Genomic DNA, 20,167 nt, shown 5'->3' with positions numbered 1-20,167 from the left:
TTCCTCTTCCTGCTCACCCTCTTCCTCTTTTTCCTCTTCCTCCTCTTCCCCTTCTCCTTCATCTTCCCCTTCTCCTTCTTCCTGTCCTGCCTCTTCCCCCTCCTCTACCTCTTCTTCTTCCTCTCCTGTTTCCTCATCTCCCCCTTCTTCCACTCCTTCTTCTTCCTCCTCATCTTCCTCTTCTTCTTCCACTCCCTCTTTTCCCTCATCTTCCCCAACACTCTCTTCTTCGTCTCCTACTCCCTCATCTTCTTCCACTCCTTCTCCCTCTTCTTTATCTTCCCCTTTCTCTTCATTTTCTCCCTCCTCTTCTTCCTTTTCATCTTCTTGCCCCTTGTCCCCTTCTGCCTCTGTTCCTTCCTCTTTCTCACCTCCTCTTTCCTCTTCCACTTCATCCTCCCCATCTTTTCCTTCTTCCACTCCATCCTCACCCACTTCCTTAGTTTCTGTATTTGCATCTTCCTCAACTTGTTCTTCTTCAGATACCTCTTCTTCCCTCCCTGCCAATGATTCTCCCAACTCCTCCTCTTCACCCTCTTTGTCTTTTTCATTTTCCTTTTCTTTTTCTTCTTCATCTTCTTCATAATTTTTCTTTTCATCTTCTCCTTCCTCTTCTGCCTCTACCTCCTTTTCTTCCCCTTCCTCTGCATCTTCACCTCCTTCCTCACTCTCATCTCTTCCCTCACTTTTAACCTGCTCTCTGTCTTTTTCAGTGCCTTCCTCTTTCTCATACTTCTCCTCCATATCCTCCTTTTCTCCCTCACTCACCATTTCTTCTTCTTCCATCAACCTGCCTTGCTCATCTCTTTGCTCTTTGCCATCTTGCTGGCTGACCTCCTCAGTCTCCTCTGCACCCTCATTCCCACTTTCTCTTTCAGTCTGTGATTCTTCTTGTTCATTTTCTTCCTCATTATCTTTTCCCTCTTCATCTTTTTCTACTGAAACTCCATCTCTGTCATTTTTAACCTCACTCTCTTCTTCCTCTCCTAGCTTACCTTCACTGTCAATTGTTTCATCCAGTTTTTCTTTTTCACTTTCACCCTTTTCACTGCTTTCATTCTCCTGCTCCTGATCAGATTCCTCCTCATTCTTAATTTCTAATAGCCTGTCTTCATCAGGTTTAGCATCAGAGCTTGTTTCTTCCTCATTCAGACTTTTAAAATCAGTCTGTTCTACATGTTCTTTCTCATTGTTTGTAGCTTGCATCTCCTCAATCTCACTGTCTTTTTCCAAGTCCATATGTGTCACTGTCCTCCTTGCCCCCTGCACAACTGTGTGTTCATAAAAGGCCTCTTCCTTAAGTATATATTTTTGGAGATCATTAGTACTTTCCTCAGTTGATGATGATGATGATGATGAAGTTACAGATACTTGTTTCAAAATTTGATGCTTTTTTTTAAGCTCCTTCTGTTCTGCACTACTTTCTTCTCCTGTGACATTTATTCTTTCACACTTGTCAGATTTTTCAACACCATCCTTGAGTTTGTTTTGACTATCTGCTGTTTTTTGACTCCCTTGCTTTTTAACAGGACTGTATTCCTGTACAATTAATGAATCAGCCTGGGGCTGATCCCTGGGAGCAGAAGGAAGTACCTCTACTTTAAGGGATTGCTTAGATTTAACAGCTTTTGGCTTTTTATTGGAAGAATTTATTTTTTCAGTCAGAATTTGATTTTCAGTGGGAAGATTATATCTTGCAACCTCTCTGAAAAATTCAGGATTTTCCACACACTCTTTTTCCCTTTTCACTAATATGCTTTTGTCCTCAGTAATTTCTTGAGCACCACTTTTCAAAGTACTATCACTCTGTGCATGCTCAGATTTACCTTTCTTTATACTTTTTCTGGCCTCAGGCTTCCCTACAAAGGCACTACTCTTTACTAAATCTTGTCCAGTTGACTCTGAAAGTGAAGACTGCTTTTGTAAAGAGCCAGACTCTAATTTTGAGCCCTCCTTTGTGAAATCAGAATCCTTGTTTTTCAGCCCACCCTTACCATCTCTTTTCAGTTTCACATTTTTATTGTTCTTCTATTCCACATGAGAAGCAGAAAAATTAAAAAGAAAGAAAAAAAGCATTAAAGACAAATGGCAGCAAAAGAAAAAGGTTACAAAAGCATCTGAACAAGAAAAGAAACAATTTGTGAGAGGGGATTAAAAGACAGCATAAAAGGTAGAGTATTTCACATGAAATGAATTTACAAGTGCACGTATTAGAAGAATGTAACATCCTGGTAATGATCAGTGTAGTGCTACACCTTTCTCACTACCCAAGGAAATGCAGCAGGAATTGTGCAGCCAGTGCCACATCCCATAAACCAGAGCAGGGGCAATGCAGGAGGCTGTGCAAGCAGAAGGAAATTTATACAGTTCTCTTACACCTTCCTCCTTTAGAAATCTTCTGATGCACTCCCTGTTATGCCCTTTCTAAGAAGTTTGAAAATCTGTTGTCTTTCTGCTTTAAATTTTGCACTTATTTAACAAATTATGAATTTAAAAATCTAAAATAAAATTGTAATGAAATATAACAAAGTGCTGAAAAGCTGGGATCACTTTAGGAGTGAAACAGAAAGTACTACAAAGTACTTTAATTTCATAATTAAGACCAGTATTATGCTCCTCTAAATATACTTCATGGTGAATATCTGTAAATAAAATCTTTATTTACACTGTGTCCCAAACTATTTTCTTAGCAACAAACCAGTAGAAATTTATGTTATCACATGAAGTTACAGGGTGCATATAATAGCCTCTTGGTTCTTAAATTGGTGAAATACTACACACTCATCTCAAACTGCACTGGATACATGGAGTTCTAGGTGCCTGCCCAAATTCTCTCTGCCTTCATGCAGCTTCTTAGAATTTTAGGTCATGGACATTCAGAAAATTAGTAAGAGGAGGTCTATAAAATTTGCCCAACTTTTTAAAAAATTCAAAGCAAAATTATGAAGTACTAGGACAACACAAGAATTGCAGATTTTTAAACATCAGTATCAATATAAAATATGTAATTATTTACAGTACCTTCTGTTTTTGGAGTGGTGATAATTTTAAGGACCAGTCACCAGGATTCAACTTCATTGCATGTGTCTGCAAAAAAATAAGATCTCTATTAAAAAATAAATATATTTAATACAGAAAGCAGCATCAAAGCCCAGTTTTACTAAACGGAGCTAGTTTATGAACATTCTAATATTATTGCACAATCAGGGTGAGACAAACCTGTATGATCATTCAGCTCACCTATTTCACTTCCACTCCATTATTTTCTGCTTATAAAGAGTGTGGTGAACAAATGTCAACACCTAACCTGTCTGTAGAGACTGAACACTACCCTGACCTTTCTTAGAGCCCACAGGCATGTTTGAGATCCACCTTCCAGCCCATATAGCCTCACCTTCCCTGTGAGGTTACAAATAGAACCTTACTCCATTATCACCACAAACTTAACATCCAGTTTGGCACCACAGCCTTGAAAGAACATCTTCAAAGAAACGTTGCACAGCAGAATTTTTCCTTGGATTTTAATGCCTTTATCTCTTCCACATAAAGCAAGAAACCGAAAGGCAACACAGAATACTAATAGGTGGGAATATATAATGAAATTTTGCTCACCCCTTGCCATATATTCTAAATGACAATATAATCATATTGTCTGCTGTTGATTGTTAACTGGTCATGGTTTAACCACTATATGCTTTTTCAACACAGTGAGGATGGAGAGTTCTGGTTTCAGACTCCCAATAATTTGTATCATCACTATAACATTAAAGGTTTTTCCGCCTCTTGTCACAGGTGTCAATAAGATGTATGTTGCCACAGTCCAGAAAAATTGAAAATAACTATGCTGTAGCAGATTGTTTTCATTCAGATCCAAGAAGAGCAACCATTTATCTTGTATTTTGACAAGTTTGCCTGATAGGCTTTTTTTCATATTTATGGTTAAAAATTTTTAAATGTTTTAAAATTGATTCAGGACAGGTATAAAAATGAAAATGAGAAGGAAGTCTAGCACATAAAGTGTGCAATATGCAAATAATGCTTCAGTAAATTAATGGAGGCCATGTTGTACATTGAATCTGATCACATTTTTTTCTTGTAAATTAAAATGAAGTTTTATAATGTTAAATAAATGGCATGGACAAACAGACAGTTAAATTACTAAGTACTTTTAAATGCAAACAAATGATAATTCCTGTAGATGTTCAATCCCTCCAGCATAACTGTGGCTGCATTAAGGCCAGGACATGTCCCTTCTGCTGAGAGAACAAAATGTTTTGGAAAGTTGTACAAGTGGTAAGGTGAACATGTTTTTTAAATAAAAGAAATATGTAGGAACAAGCTGGGGGATCACCAAATAATAAAAATGTCTGGATTTTGGCCTTCCCTTTAATGTGATCCACCTGTATTAAAAAACCTCTTCTCAAACAGGAAAAGGTGCTCTTCTGCTTCATTTCCTGCATTTCTCTGTTGGAAATCATCAAGAAAAGCAAGATCAGAGACAGAGATCACCATGTGGCCTCCAGCATCCTTTTCCTTTCCTTTCTGATTTCCAGAGCTAAAGTGTGGGGAGGCACTGCACTACTTGGACTGCTTCATATCACAATACTACTTTGAAAATTAAAACATATTTTAGCATTGGGTAATGACGATACAAAATGCATGCTCATCTAACAGTGTGTCAGTAAGATGTGTGTCACATATGATGCCCAGGTAGTCAGGAATTCTGCATTAGAACCTGAAACAGAGTTCAGATTCTTTGTCTCCCCCTGCAAAAAATTACTGAATTATAGATCCATTAGTGGAATATATTACCATATTTAAGATGTCAGTTGTATCCCCAAAGTTTCTGTCAATATTTTCATTATCTGAATCTTGTTCTGAAGAGACTTCACTAGGTTTATCTTTTTGATGATCATTTTCTACAAGGTAAAACAGGCGCAAATAAACAAGTGTCATAGGAACCAGCACTGTACAGCAAACAGAACACCCCACTCTTATAAAATAGAGATTATTCCTATTTTACTAACACAGAACTGAAGTCCTCAGATTCCCCCAGCCCAAGACACAGGAAAACCACTTCCATCTCCTTTCATCATTAACAAGAGAGGGAGTTTAGCAATCTGCTCTCAGTGCACTGTAGGTCTCTGACCATTTCTGCAGGCTTTCAAAGCCTAAATATTACCTGGGAGAGAGATTCTTTTGGATAATCTCTTTAACAATAGCGTAACAATTAGACCAAAGTAGCTGCAGTTGTGTTATCTCCATTGCACATTATCTATGTAATGGACGGAGAGACAGTGAGTTTCATGCAGCATTACAAAAATGTCCCTACATCATTAAGCTCATCAGGTCTACGACCATTTTGTACAGCAAAAACCTGAGGTTTTAGGTCTAAGAAAACTCTAAAGGAAATTCAAATTTCACTGCATTGCTTTCCTGGAACCAGAAATGCTAATGGACATGCCAGCAAATTTAAAAATAACCATCTTCATTCTATGAATGAATTACTTTCAAATTAGATTTGGCTGTCCAGTAAATCTGAACTAACAATTACACAGAAGTTCTGCATCCTGCATTCTTCAGCATTGTTCTTTCTAGGAAATCACACAGGCCCAGGATGCCAGACAAGTCCAGAACTGCTCTAGAGAATCTGTGCCAAAGTCCAGTGCTGTATTATGGTTACCCAGACTTTTCCATCAGTTAGAATATGGTAAACCTGTATTATCTTAGATAACAAAGAGTGAAGAGTACTTCTGCTTTTCCAAGTGAAGAAGAAAGGTCCTGTAAGAATCAGTGGACCCCTTTTCTTATGTTTTCTTATCCAAGTTCCTTGTAGGCTTACTTATGTCCTTAACACTGTTCCTAACTTTTTGGATTTTTCCTGTAATTCCTTTTTTTTTTTCAGTGTGTGAAAACAAAGTAAGTAGTTAATATCATTACACTATTTTTGTGGATCTTATTTCTAAAGACTTAAGGAACCACAGGTACAATTAATAAATTGTCTTTTTTCACTCAAGCCTCCTCTTAATCTTTAAACTTGTTTTGCAAACATGAACAGTGTGAGGCAATTTTTGTCTGCATTTCTCTGCTTTCATGCCTGTATGCTGCCAGACTGTCCTGAGGTAAGACTGAACCTGAACCTTCTTTCCGGTCCAAACTGCACATTTTTTTAATGAATTATGAGTCAAACCATTCTTATCAGAAAACAGCAGCAAGATATGGGGACACTTCACCTTTCTCATGGTCTCCATCCCTCCCAGATTCAGCTTTAGGATGACTTCTTGCAGAAAACCAGAATGGGCTGGTGTTGCTTGCCACAGGCAATGAAGATTTTAAGAAGCCTTCCCCCATGGCAGGCAGAGTTTGTGCCATTCGAGCAAACTGCTCTGGTGACCTTTCCTTTAGGAGATTGAAAAACAATAAATTGAGAAAAAGGGTAGAAGAACAAAATGTAAGCAATCTCATACTTATTGCTGTTAGCTTGGGATACAGTGCTGCAACTTAAGAAGCATAAATAAATATCTTTTAAAATTTTAATTATTTATAATCCTAGAAAGTGGGTAGGCACAAAGTGGGATTTTTAAGATCATCTCTATGCAATGATTTCAAGCAATCCTAAAATATACACAAAGGAGAAAAAGAACTTTTTCATGTTATCCAAAATGAAGAACTAATCTCTCAAATATCTTAAGGTATTTAATCCACAACATCAATATATTTTTATAGAATAAACTCAGCTTTTGGTAGAGTTAGTTCTCAGACAGGTAAGTGAAATGATCCAATTCATTGTGCTGTGTAAGGAAATCACATGGAATGTGTAGTGGAGATAAAATAGCAGAAAGTAATATTTTAAGTAGCTACATCTAATATTCTCCTTTGATATTTTATAAACTATGAAATTGTTTAATATATTCAAGGGTTCAGAGGGAACAGCAAAAGAGTCAGGTTCTTGCTATTTTTCAAAAAATATTTCTAAGAGAGTTTAAAAAAATGCGAAGGAACAGGTTCTACATTTTAGAACAAAAAAAATTACAAATCCAATTTGAATCTCTTTCACAGAAATAATTAAGCAAAATCCAAACAATACCTACTGGTTTTTCTCCTGCATCAATTTTTGGAACCAGGGTAAATGTCTGTTTTTCATATTACACATTAAAACTAAACCCTTAGTTTAAGAAGATATATTTAACTGCTTGGCATATGCTGAGACTTTAGCTTTAAAAGTGCTTTTGATTCCTGAAAGAAGTATTGCAACTCTAAATACCTCTGAGCTTACCCTCTCTCGACGTCTCATTCGTGCTGCTGATAACTGCAAAGTGTTTGCCAGCACAAAGTCCCCTCTGCTCTGAGAGGCAGCAGCAGTCAAACGAGGCTCATATAAATCTTCCAAGGGTATTTCAGATCCTTTAGGTCTTGGAGCAGCAAAAACCAGCATGTGACAACCCCCACAAGCAACCTATAGCTCAAAAAAAGGTCTGATTACTTCATTTGCAAGTATGCAAGGATGCACTTTTCTTACTGTCATCTCTAGGGACTTAGATGATAAGAAAGAAATGTAGTAGAAGTAAGACATAGCAAATGGCTTCAAATTTAGTTCCCAATTACACCAACAAGATAAAAGTACCTAATTACATTTATTAATGACTAGTGGTCTATGTTCACTTCTTCTTAGTTAAATACAATGTATTTGTACTGAACAGAACAAAACCAGGATTATCAAAATTTTTATATAAATGATAGCAAAGATATTTCCACTTATTTTCAAGAGACTTTAGCTATTTATTTTGATATGAATCACTTGAGAGCAATATTGATAGTTTCAAACCTAAATGTTTTATCACAAAATCAGCAAAATGTAAAATAAATTCAACACCCTCCAGTAGACACAGTATTATTACATAAAGATCAGAGGTTTCACTTTTTAAAAGGTTTAAAACATTCACTGCTTCTAATAAAACTTCCTTCACCTCTAATTCCTGTAAACAAACAGAAGTGATCAATAGACTTTTGTTGAAAATTTTGTTCAATCCTGAGTCATGTTAATATTTTTGATGCTGACAATTCTCTGATATTTCTTCCACACCTCAAGAAGCAGATGGAAAAACTTCCCTTACACAATTGTCAAAAGAAAAGACTTCCTTTTCAGTTTGCTTTCTTGTTCAGCTTGGATTAAAAAAAACCCTCAAATTTTCTTGAGGTTTAAAAAAATCCCACTGTACAAAAATTGTCAAAATTTAAAAGATTACTCTCTGGTGTTTACAAAAAAAGATATAAATTACCCCACACTTCCAACCATCCAGGAGTAATAAATAATTCAGTTTATGAGCTACCACAGCTCTGAAGACCAAAACACCATAGAACAAGAGTACTGAATAAAACCCTAAAGAGGAATCTGTATGTCAAGCCCAAGTCAAAGACATTCTAAACTAAATTAACACTGTGCTAAGCATAGATAGTTTCCTCTTTCCTTCAGTTTGTGTTGTCTACTGTTTAAATGTTACAGAAAGAAATAACTCTATAATGATATTTCAGCTCTCATTAATAATGTGTTTCATAAAAAGATAAATATTATGATGTCTGAGAGGAATGAACAAAGGTTTTACCAAAAGGACTGTGAACTTCAAGAAATTGTAACACAGAGTGGGATCAAACAGATTTGTAAAACTCTCTTCTCCAAAGCCTAACTTGCCATGTCGTCCATCTCCAAAAGTAAACATCAGGCCATTCTCTGCATATGGGAATAAAAAGGATGTTAAAACAAAGATTCAGTAGAAAACCAGGACAGAACCATCACAAAGCAACAGGCTATGAAAGTAAGAAATATTTCCCTTCCAAAAGCAAAATCTGAACAATTATTTTTAGATCTTCAACAGATGAATATTATTAAAAAAATATGCATGTTTTCAGACCAAGTACTGTCTGAAATGTTGGTCTAGACAATTTGTAAAAAAACCCACCCCAACAAAATAGTAAGATTTAAACTATACAGAAAAACAATGGCTTCTAAACAAGAATATTTGTTAGCAAGGCATAATTAGGAGGTTATAATTCCCCAAGAGATACAGAGTTATGCATGGCATGGCTGTGAGTCAGAAATTCCTGTTGAATTCACCTTTCTCACTGGCTCATTTCACCCTTAGAACCAGTAATGGATATGTCTGCTCCTGCTCATTGTATCAGGAAAGCTTTTACAGCATAATAGAGAGTTCTAGAAGTGGTTCCAGAATTTTGCACTCCCATACCTGCTATCACAGCAGTGTGATTTTCCCCACATGCAATGTTACAAATTTTATGCCTCTTCAAGCGTTTCACAGGCTTTGGTACTGAACTTTCAAACACAAAAGTTCCATGTCCCAGCTGCCCATATTGTCCAAGTCCAAAAGTATAAACATCTGTCTCTGAAATTATACAGATAAAGTTAACAACAAATATGCTGGTACATATATTTTATACATATATATTATATTATATTATATTATATTATATTATATTATATTATATTATATTATATTATATTATATTATATTATATTATATTATATTATATTATATTATATTATATTATATTATATTATATTATATTAATTATTATATTAGTTATAAATAATTATATTTATTATACCACTTATACATTTATTTATTAATATAATAGCCTACATTCTATTCTCCAAATGGAAGGCCACTGACATAAACATAATTAAAAATGTTTAATCAATTAATAAATGTGCCAACTAATAAATTACATTTATCAATTATTAATATACAACAAAATAAAAAAACAGGAATTCAAGCAATGAAGTATACACAGAGAAGAATTTTGAATGTTTCAATGTGTGATATACTTTCTAACATAAATGCAAAATAATCCACTGATCATATGTACAAAAAAAATTTAAAATGTATGGGAATTTACATATTGCAATCAATTCAAGACTATAATATTCATACATTTATGTGCATTTTCACAATAGCCTCATCTTAATTACTCATTAGCTCCATGAACATTGTATAGCCCTAAATATAATAGACAAGACCTCATAATTTGTATGTAGGAAGAGACTGGAACAGTAACAGAATAGGTTTGAGTCTTCTGTTCAGCTACCAAATCAGCCCTGCAATAAATACAGAGAACACTATAATTGCGTTATCTTGTGACAGAATAATCATCTTTCCACATTTATATTTTGTCTACTTAATGGACTGTGTGTGCCAGGAAAAAGAATGAGAGCTTCTCCAAAGCAATAATGATTCTTGGTGTGTCCATCCTGGCACTCCATCACTACAGGGGAAGATTGTGAAGCTTGGAAATCTTGATGAGGTCATGCTTGAACAGAGAAGTTCTTTGGGAAAAAGGGAGAAGTTTTCCTAGAATTTCGTTTCCTGCCTCTTTGTCTTTTGCATGTAGGCAACAAAGGAAAAGTGAGAGAAATTCTACTTAAAGCACTTGAAAAAATGAGAAAGATTATAAATTAACAAAAAATATTCTATGTTAAGTTAAAAGAACTTTCCAATTTCAAAGGAACTATGGTGAAATAGTAACACTACATATGGAAATGTTCTTTCTAGGAAAGTCTTTTCATTCCTGTTCCTTACAAAGTGTTCCATAATAAGACGTCATGAATTCACATCATTAAAAAAAAAGCCCAATGATCTCACATTTTTTATAAATTGTAGATGAAAAGTATTGAGCAAACATGGTTTTTTTACTAAATGTAATGGTAAAGCTCCCTCTGCTGGAAATTTTAGTGCAAGAAAGTAAAACCTCGGGAGTAAGTTTGAAGTAAAAGTAGTAAGAATGTTCCTGTAATATTTAGACTCCCTGCATAAGAATCAAGAAACTCCACTTGAAAGACAGGAGCTTTCTCTAAGCAAAAAAGTCTCATCTTTATTTCAGTAAACTGCTTTCTCAGGATGGCTGATTCAAAAAATCCTGTTTAGAAGTACTGCATTTATTTAAACAATTCTTTGGAAACTGGCAGATATTTTAATTACATGGCTTTATCTAATTAACATAATTACTTGAACATGAACTACAGGTTTTTTTCTTTAATCCTAGCATGAAACATGCAAAGTCTTCTGCATGTGTGTTGAAAGGGAGATGTTCTCAAATGTTAACTTTAAAACTGCAGGGAATTTTTTCTTTCTTTTCTTTCAGTGTTTCTACTGAAAATGAGGAAAAAGGCCAATCCCAAGCCAGGTTAGATTGCTTTCATATGATGAATAATTTCTTCTGCTGCCCTTATAGACCAGTGTCACCTAAATGTTGCTCATCCTAAATTTGCTTCTTAGTGAATTATCAGAGTAGAGAAAGAAAAAAACTTTGAACCTTTCTTAAATGATTTACCACTCTGGTGCAGAAGTGGGGTCACACCTCACTAATAACCCCCTTCAGCAGAAATGAGGTATTTCCTCCCATCTGTCTTTCTAAATGCATGGAAAGAGTAGAGTGTGGAAAAGCAACCTCACACACTTCTTGATAAAATGACAGGGGTGATTTTCATCATTCTGAACACAGCAGCAGCCCATGAGGGGGCCCTTGAAGGATAAAGAGAAATGTTTTCAGAGGCTGCACAGAAGACAATGGCTTTGCTGTTCCAAGTGACCTCCAGCACCTGAGTGCTGGAAGAGCTGCTTCTTTACTTCCTATTTCCCTTTTTGGAAAAGGGGATATTTCCCTGTAGCTGTGTTATCTTCCATCTTTGCAGGCATCTTTTGTAATCTCTGTGATCATTTGCACTATCAATAAAACACTCCTAGGCAAAAACTATATAACTTTCATATTACTTTTTACAACATGCCATTTGCTGACAGAACTGTATGAGCTCAAAGAATGTTTTTCAGAATCATGCATTCCCTGCTATGTATCTAAGGCTACAGATGAAGCTAAAAAGTCCACAGAACTAAAAAGGAAACAGGTAAGCTTATATCATAGCAACATAGAATGGTTTGGGTTGGAAGAGACCTTAAAGATCATCTTGTTCCAACCTCTTGCAATGGGCAGGGATACTTTCAACTAGACCAGGTTGCTCCCATCCAGCCTGGCCTTGTACACAGCCAGGGATGGGACATCCACAACTTCTCTGAGCAACGTGTGCCAGGGCCTCAACACTCTCACAGTAAAGAATTTCTTCCTAATATCCAACCTAAACTTACTCTCTGTCAGTTTGAAGCCATTCCCCCTTGTCCTGTCACTCCAGGCTCTTGTAAATAGTCCCCCTCCATTATTTCTTGTAGGCTCTGTTCAAGTACTGGAAGACTGGAAGCCATTAGATCAGCCCAGAACCTTCTCTTTTCCAGGCAGAACAACCCAAATTCTCTCAGCCTTTCCTCACAGGGGAGGTGCTGCATCCCTGTAATCATCCTGGTGGCCTGTCCACATAAATTCATTCCCCTTGAACATTACCATTATTATTATTACTACTACTATAACTATTATGCCAATGAACTATTCACTCTCATAATAGCTTTATTTTTAAACAGCTTATGCTGAAAAATATTACTGTAAAAAATCAACTGTCAACACAATGTTCAGTATTCAGAATTAGTAACTGGATTTGGGGATTTCAGTATAAATAGCATACAGACTTAAGAATGGTTTGAAAAATCTAATAATCCTATATGGGCTGAATTGTGAGTTCTGACAGGAAAAGGTAGAGTTTTTACATCCTTTTTGTCCTCTTTCAAAAGGGTGCCTTGACTTTCTTTTCTTTTTAAAAGACCTTGAAACAGAAGATGAAAAATCCAACATTTTACATACTAATGCACTAATGTTCTTATGTCAAACATTCTGTTCTCAAAGGTCTGCTTCACTTTTTCCTTTGAAGAGCTATCTTTGCTTTCCTTCCTTTCAGAGAATGAAAGGAAGTAATATATCCTTCTATAGAAAAAATTATTCCCAGAGGATCTGTCCTCATCTGAAAAAAACTGCAAGATATTAAGGCCACTCCAAATAATCCATTTCTTCTTTTCCAATTTCTAGATTCAGATTCATTATTTTTCTACCTTTTAAAACACCCTACTGAAAAAAGCACACAAATTGGGATTGCTGCTCTCCCATGTTAAATTTGAAAGTGATGACACCAACAGCTTTCATTTGCAGCAGGAAGTACCTGCAAGCATTGGGGGAATTTGGTGCAATTCTCAGTCTCTGAGAGAATGAATCTGAGATGAGGACAGGATCTGCTCAGACTGGCTGACTGACTGCCATGAAATGAAAAGCCTTGTGCTATCAAGAATTTTACATGATAGAATTTTTAAATGCAATTCTGCTTATTGTCTGGAACAATTGCAAATATTAAAGGCAGAGGTAACAACAGAGCTTGTAAAGATGATGGTTTCCAATACTACACTCAACATTTCTAAAACCAATCTTTTTAAAATTGGGATTTTTCCTAAATTATTGCTGTCAACAATTTAATTGAGAAAAAAAATTGAATTTGTCATTTTAGAATTTCAGAGGAAAAAACCCAAAGAATTATTTTAATATACACTTTCTACCTTTTACTCTGATGCTTGTAGAGATTCCAAGCAGTACCTTGATTTAATAACCCAGATAACAGTGGTTCTCACCACACAAAATTGCCAATAGAATAGACAACAGTCATAAAAAAGAAATCATATTAAGTGCTTTGGAATAGACTAATTACACATAAGAGTCAGGAAGAAACTTGCCTTATACTCTGTAAGATAACTGAATTATGCTTTCTTCTAATTTGATAAACTCTAAGTAGAAATGATGTCAAGAAATGAGCCAAGATGAGCAACAGTTTTTCCATATGACATTTTCTCTTGTGCTTTTGCTATGTCAAATAAGATAGATGAAGCAATGGAATATTCAATAGTCACATACTCAATTCTCATTTCCTGAGACTGAAATGTCACATCCTTAAAAGCTGGAAAGACCCTGAAAGGATGAAAACCACACCAGTACATATTGTGTTACTAAAGGCAAGCAGCACCCATTTTCATGGAGGATGACACTTGAAATTCAGAGTTTCTTCAAAATTGTATTACTTTCCTAATTTATGAAAATGAGCTTAAAAGAGGTGTAAATGTTTCTGCCCCTCTTTAAAGATATCTCATCAGAATTCTCAGTTTCTGGTCATACCACCTCAAGATGAATTTAGGACCAATTTTAAGTGAAGTTTCTGGTGCAAAGCCATTTATGTATGTATGTCACAGTCCCTTAAAATTTTTAGTATCCACATCTATCTCTTTTCACAACTTTTTGTTCAAATTTTGCTTTGAGTCAGAAAATGTTCTCTATGTTAACACTTCTGACTAAGTATCTTTCATTTGAGACACTATTGCCACTATTCTCTACTGTTTAACTCAAAGTGTCTTAGTCGGAAGTTCACATTTGTCACCCATTTAATAACAGCTGAATCACATTAAAAAACATCTATCTGATTTTTCACTCTTATCACAACTATTAAATCTTCAGGAAGTGTATTTTGTTGGAGGATATAGTTTTCCTCTTTTTGTGACTCTACTAGGTCCTCTGGCACTCAACACTTTGATCATCAACTGCCAGCTCAGTCAGAATTGAATTTCCTACTTCTACTAAAGAATTTATTTCCATAAACAAGAAAATCTTAAATATATGTATATTTATTAACTTATTACAGTATTTTTTTCACTGCATTTTTCTATGGCTTTTATATTTCCCTCTTTGTTCTAGCTCTTGTACAGATTTCACTATAATGATAATGGCATCCAGGTCTGTGTCTTTCTTCTAAATCTCTGTAACAGTCATTGGTTATAATGGTTATTTTTATCACATGAAACACCATTAAATCAAAAAATCTACTGGTTGAATTCAGATTTATGGTTAAAAAAATAATCAATGATGATAATCAAATTCTTTCTACAAAACTTCACTTTATAACTCATAAAATAATGCTATGATTTATGCATTTGTTGGTCCCAAATTTATGGCCATTTTTTCACTAATAATGGTAATCTGATTTCACATAAATAAATTTATTTTGTGACATAGAATACTGCCAGGGTAAGACTGTATCTCGGTGGAAGAAGGGAGTCAAAGGCATTGAAATGTAGACAGATGTTTACATTGCTTCCTGGATTAGCTACTGCTATTTCCTCTTTATAGTTTTCCCAAAGGAATTTTAACCTACCCAGAATCTTGCAGCTTGACTCACTACACATAATCTTTTCCAGCATTTCACTTCCACCTTTACTCTTTCCAATGGCTTGCAACACAACACCACTCACAATCTCCCTCAGTTAGATTTTCAGTTTATATTTTAGAAGGTTTGGCTACATAACCTTGAATGCACACCACAAGAATGTCAAAAGACAACCACAGAGAATACAGATTAGAATACAGATTTAAGGACTCATATCTATCCATCCAACATATACATAGCTTGGTTATATATCTATATATATCTTGGTTTTACAGCTTTTTTATTTTGGCAGAAGAAAAATCACAGGCTATTCAGTTTTACACATATTATACTCATTGCAAGCTAAAGCTGATATTTTTGAACTATCTTCAGGCAAAGTCAAACTTACCTTTCCTGCTTCTACACCACTCTAGGTCAGGATAGGATTTGTGGAAAGAAATGGCTGGCACTGCTTTGCATGTATGCCTTGGAAAAGCTCAGTCACCACTGGCAGACAACCATTTAACAGTTCAGTAACACACAGCATTTTCCAAGTACTATATATGTGGCCCTGTGAATTAATATGTAACATTTGTATTTGCTGATTTTCATAACCTGCACAATATGTCAAATGTCTGTACTGGTTTCATATTTATGCTAAAGATTCTGCTCAAAGGCACAAGCAAATTCTGTATCACAATAAGAGATATTTAATCCATTCAGGCATGCAGTAGATAGTGAAGCTACTTGAAAAGTGACTTCCTACATACCTTCCTAAATATTCAAGAGCATTTAAATTTACTACAGAATGGAAGCTTTCCTCTAGAATTTCCCTCTCACTGCAATAACAACTTCAAGCTCCTTAGAGGAAAAAAACATCAATCATCTGTGTTGCACCAGGTGGTGCTGGCTTATTACAATTCCAGTAAGAAAGACACTCAGCCTATGTAAAGTTCTCTGAAAATGTTATTTATTGGAGCTAAGACTATAAAGAAAAAGAAGACAGGATCAATAACCTTCTGTCCCTTCAGAGGCTGGGAGTCCTGGGCTGCGTGGAATTGAAAAGGACCCCAGCATGCTCTGCAGATCCTATCCATGGAAGGTTACCTCACTTTGAGCTCTTACAGGATTTTCTTATACCCAAAACCACTCTATACATCATTTATACTGATAAATTCAGCATTTTATACTGAATAAAAAGCACATTCACATTGCTGAAGTTTCAGATAAAGCAAGGACAGGCAAGTCGTGTCAACCAGGAGTGGCCTGGAAGCTCCTCTGTTAAAATCACCTGGCCAAGTTCATCCTGTAGCCAAGGGACATGGGCAGTGCAGCACAGGCCTGCCTCAGCTGGGTGGTACATGGATTTCTACCTGCTTGGTATACAATGGCCTTCCAGTTAGGGTCAGCATCCAGCCCTTCAGTGGGATGTAAATTCCTTAAAGGGAATGGAGTTTAAATTACAGGGCTGTAAGAAGAGCCAGTTAAATTGCATACCTGTCAGCACCACAGTGTGTTCTCCACCACAAGCAACCTTATTAACCTTTTCCATAATTCCCAGTACAGGCTGTGGGACTCTATTGTTCTTCAGCTGTTCAGGTAATAATCCCAGTTTCCCATTCACAGCTTCTCCAAAAGTATAGAGCTCACCATCTCCTGTGAAAATACAGAACAGAGTATGGTTTCTAGCACACACTCAGGAGCAAGAATGGGTTGTCAAGACTGCTGCAGACACAAATTATAAAGACAGAATATGAACATCACAGGATAGCTGAACATATTTGTATAACGCCCAAACAGCTGCGAAAAGCACAGAATTCACAGAATCACTGGGTTGGAAGAGACCTTCAAGATCATTGAGCCCAACCCAGCCCCAACACCTCAACTAAACCCTGGCACCCAGTGCCACATCCAGGCTTTTTTAAAGACATCCAGGGATGGTGACTCCACTACCTCCCCAGGCAGTCAATTCTAGAACTTCATCACTTTTTCTGTAAAAAACTTTTTTCCTAATATCCAACCTATATTTCCCTTGGCACAGTTTAAGACTGTGCCCTCTGGTTCTGTCAGTGCTGCCTGGAGAAAAAGCCCAACCCCACCTGAGCACAGCCACCTTTCAGGGAGTTTAGAGAGTGATAAGGTCACCTCTGAGCCTCCTTTTCTCCAGGCTGAACAACCCCAGCTCCCTCAGTCGTTCCTCGCAGGGTTTGTGTTCCCAGCCCCTCACCCTCACTCTGCTTTGATGGGACACAAAGGTGCTAGATTTGAGTCCCCTGCAAATTCCAAATCACAATATTTAGCCTGCAAGGAATGTAGCCACAGGAAAAACAAAACCATATACATCCTGCTTCCGAGAGGTGGTAATTCTCTCTGTAATCAGTATTTCAGTCAAATGAAGAATTGCTTGTAAGAATCTGAACTGAAACAGAAAATAATTTTGTGTGGAATTTTGATGGAAAATCAACCTGCTCAAGCAGGATCATCCCTGAGCACATGGCACAGGATTGTGTCCAGACATTTCTGGAATATCTCCAGTGAGGGAGACTCCACACCCTCTCTGGGTGTCTTTCCCAGTGCTTGGTCACTGCACAATGAAGAAATCCCTCCTCATGTTCAGGTGGAACTTCCTGGCCATCAGTTCCTGCCCATTCCTCCTGTCCCATTGCTGGAACCACGGAGCAGCCTGGTCCATGCCCTGACCCTCCCTGCAGACAGGGATGAGGGCCCCTCTCAGCCTCATCTTCTCGAGGCTCTCTTACATTCTTCTACACCTCTTCTCTAAGAATTTTTTCAGTCATTTCAATCTGTCTGTGCTTCTTAAGAACCAACAAATTACCTCAGCTGCAAAAAATGACATTTTATTAAATTTTAAACCTATGAACCGTGTTTAGGCTTCTCTGTTCAGTTTGATTTCCTGTTTTAATTCTGATTTTATTTGTATATCTATATGCAGAAATACTTTGCTGTTATTTGCATCAGCACCAATTTTCTGTTCTAAAACAGCAGCCCAATTAAAAAGATAAAAATCAACTGCAATGTGAGGTTTTCTGCAACCAAAACATTCTGCTGACAAAAAGAGATTTTAAGCATCCTAAGTGGAAAGAACAAAAAAAGCAACAAAAAGAATCCTGTATTTTTTGGAAGATAAGTATTTTTTCAGTACTCTTAGATCAGCCATATATTTCTAAAAACAAGTTTGAAAAAAAACCCAAAAGCACTTGGGAGATAACTACTTATGCAGTTCTCTTTGAAGAGACCAGCAGTTCTTTTTAAACACTATTGCACTGAAAAAATTAATCCAATCATTATCTAATTAAGAGGATTAGAGATTCAAATGGCCAAGCCTCCCAAACTCATCAAGTTTATTACATTTTTTCCACTTAATAATCCAGCTAACAAAGATAAAACCATTTACCAAAGCAATTTTTGAATACATTACACATCCCTTTTGGGCAAATAGTGGTCTAAAAACTGTGAAAAATAGCAATCAAGCATGAACAGAACCCAGTCAAACCCAGATAAATTTTGAGTGCATCTGCATGCTGAGGACATGATGTACTGTGTGGAGTACACCTGAATTTTAAAGACACTCTGTTCACAACAAAACCTGGTTATTTAATTTGTTCCTCTCATATGAGTCACACTCTCACATGTTGAACTTTCCCTAATGTGATTTTCTGCATCACTAAACTTAAAATCACAGGAGCACATCAAGAAAATGGACAAATGAATGGAAAATGTCCCTCAAAGGAAAATGTGCATTTGAGTGCATAGATAAGAGATCTGGCTGGTGGCAAATGAGGGACAAAAATGAGTGGACAAAAGAATTGGATAATGCTCACATTTCTTGAATAAATGAGAAGAAAAAGAAAATAAATATTTATTAAGACCAAATTGGTTAAAACTGTCTCAAACACTGAAATTCAGAGCATGGAAGTGTTTGTGGCATGAATGATTCTTAAACCAGTCCTTAAAAATAATGACAAAATGTATTAAAAAAAAGAACTCAAGGAATCTGCAAAACTCTTTATAAAAAGACATATTCTCACTAAGAATCTATCTTGACCTTGATTACAGTTACAATTCAGGCAGGGGAAACACTAGAAGGGGTCTAATATATTCAATTCCTTTCTGTCTCCACACATCTAATTCTGCTGTAGAAGCCAGAGCAGTGGTGAGATACATCAGCTTTTCCTGCTCTCCATCTCCTGCAGTGGACAAATGAGCTGTACATGCTCGCCAAGATTAATGCTTCCTGAAAAATTGTCCCCTCCTGAGTGTGTGATCAAAGGAAAGTCAAGGAAAGATCTGTATAAGTACTCAAAATTGTTGCTACACTCTCCCAGCAGTTTATTTCTCTTGTTGATTTGCTTGAGGCATAACCCTGATACTGGGACACAATGTCCAAAGCCTGCAAAAAGGAAGGAAAGAAAACACACTGAAAAAATCCTGAAGAGAGCTGGAAGCTACAGACTAAGGACTTCTTTTCAGTGAAACTCTTTGACAAATGCAAAGGAGAGGGAAAGGGAGCAAACAATCATCTTTCAAATATGAACTGATTAATCAGACTAGTTCCTAATTTGCATATGGAATTGATTTAGCCATTGCCTGTGCATATAGGCACAGGCCTATATGCCTAGTCTAAATTTCAGAAGTGGGTTTTTTATTTAAAATATTTAGTGGTTTTTTTTTTTTATATTCAGGATTTATTCTGTTCTTCTATTCTACAACCACTCAGGCATCAGTGGAGTCCACGTGTACATGGCAGAATAAGGGTGAGATATGTTCAGCAGTTAAATTGCTTGCAAAGAAGGCCTTCTAGAATGCAGAAGGAAGAAGGATGACATCCCTTTTTGGAACTATTAGAGGCATTGCTCTTGTGTTTATAGCAGTTAAGCACCTTAAAGTTAAAAGTCTACTAAAAAAAATCTAAAACCCAGCAATGTCAAAAAAATAAGAACTTCATTTTTAAAGGGAAAAAAAAGCTGGAGTCCACACTTCACCACTCTTTTATTCAATACTCTCTTATTATTGAACATC

The 20,167-nt window shown here is 36.3% G+C and overlaps 1 protein-coding gene across 1 annotated transcript in view; it reads right to left on the bottom strand.

Moving 5' to 3' along the window:
• The window catches only part of RPGR (retinitis pigmentosa GTPase regulator), a 53,742-nt gene that overhangs the window by 16,563 nt on the left and 17,012 nt on the right, over window positions 1-20,167 (bottom strand). The window contains exons 7-13 of the mRNA XM_030950351.1: window positions 16,625-16,783; window positions 9,243-9,398; window positions 8,604-8,728; window positions 7,277-7,456; window positions 6,234-6,399; window positions 4,813-4,919; window positions 3,022-3,087 (exon numbers count right to left, since the gene is read on the bottom strand). Coding sequence (XP_030806211.1) covers window positions 3,022-3,087; window positions 4,813-4,919; window positions 6,234-6,399; window positions 7,277-7,456; window positions 8,604-8,728; window positions 9,243-9,398; window positions 16,625-16,783 — 959 coding nt within the window. The remainder of the gene's footprint in view (window positions 1-3,021; window positions 3,088-4,812; window positions 4,920-6,233; window positions 6,400-7,276; window positions 7,457-8,603; window positions 8,729-9,242; window positions 9,399-16,624; window positions 16,784-20,167) is intronic.

Source organism: Camarhynchus parvulus, chromosome 1 (assembly GCF_901933205.1).
Source record: "Camarhynchus parvulus chromosome 1, STF_HiC, whole genome shotgun sequence".
Classification (NCBI taxonomy): domain Eukaryota; kingdom Metazoa; phylum Chordata; class Aves; order Passeriformes; family Thraupidae; genus Camarhynchus; species Camarhynchus parvulus.
The sequence above is the reverse complement of the archived record's forward strand: the minus strand, read 5'-3'. Positions and strand labels throughout refer to the sequence as shown.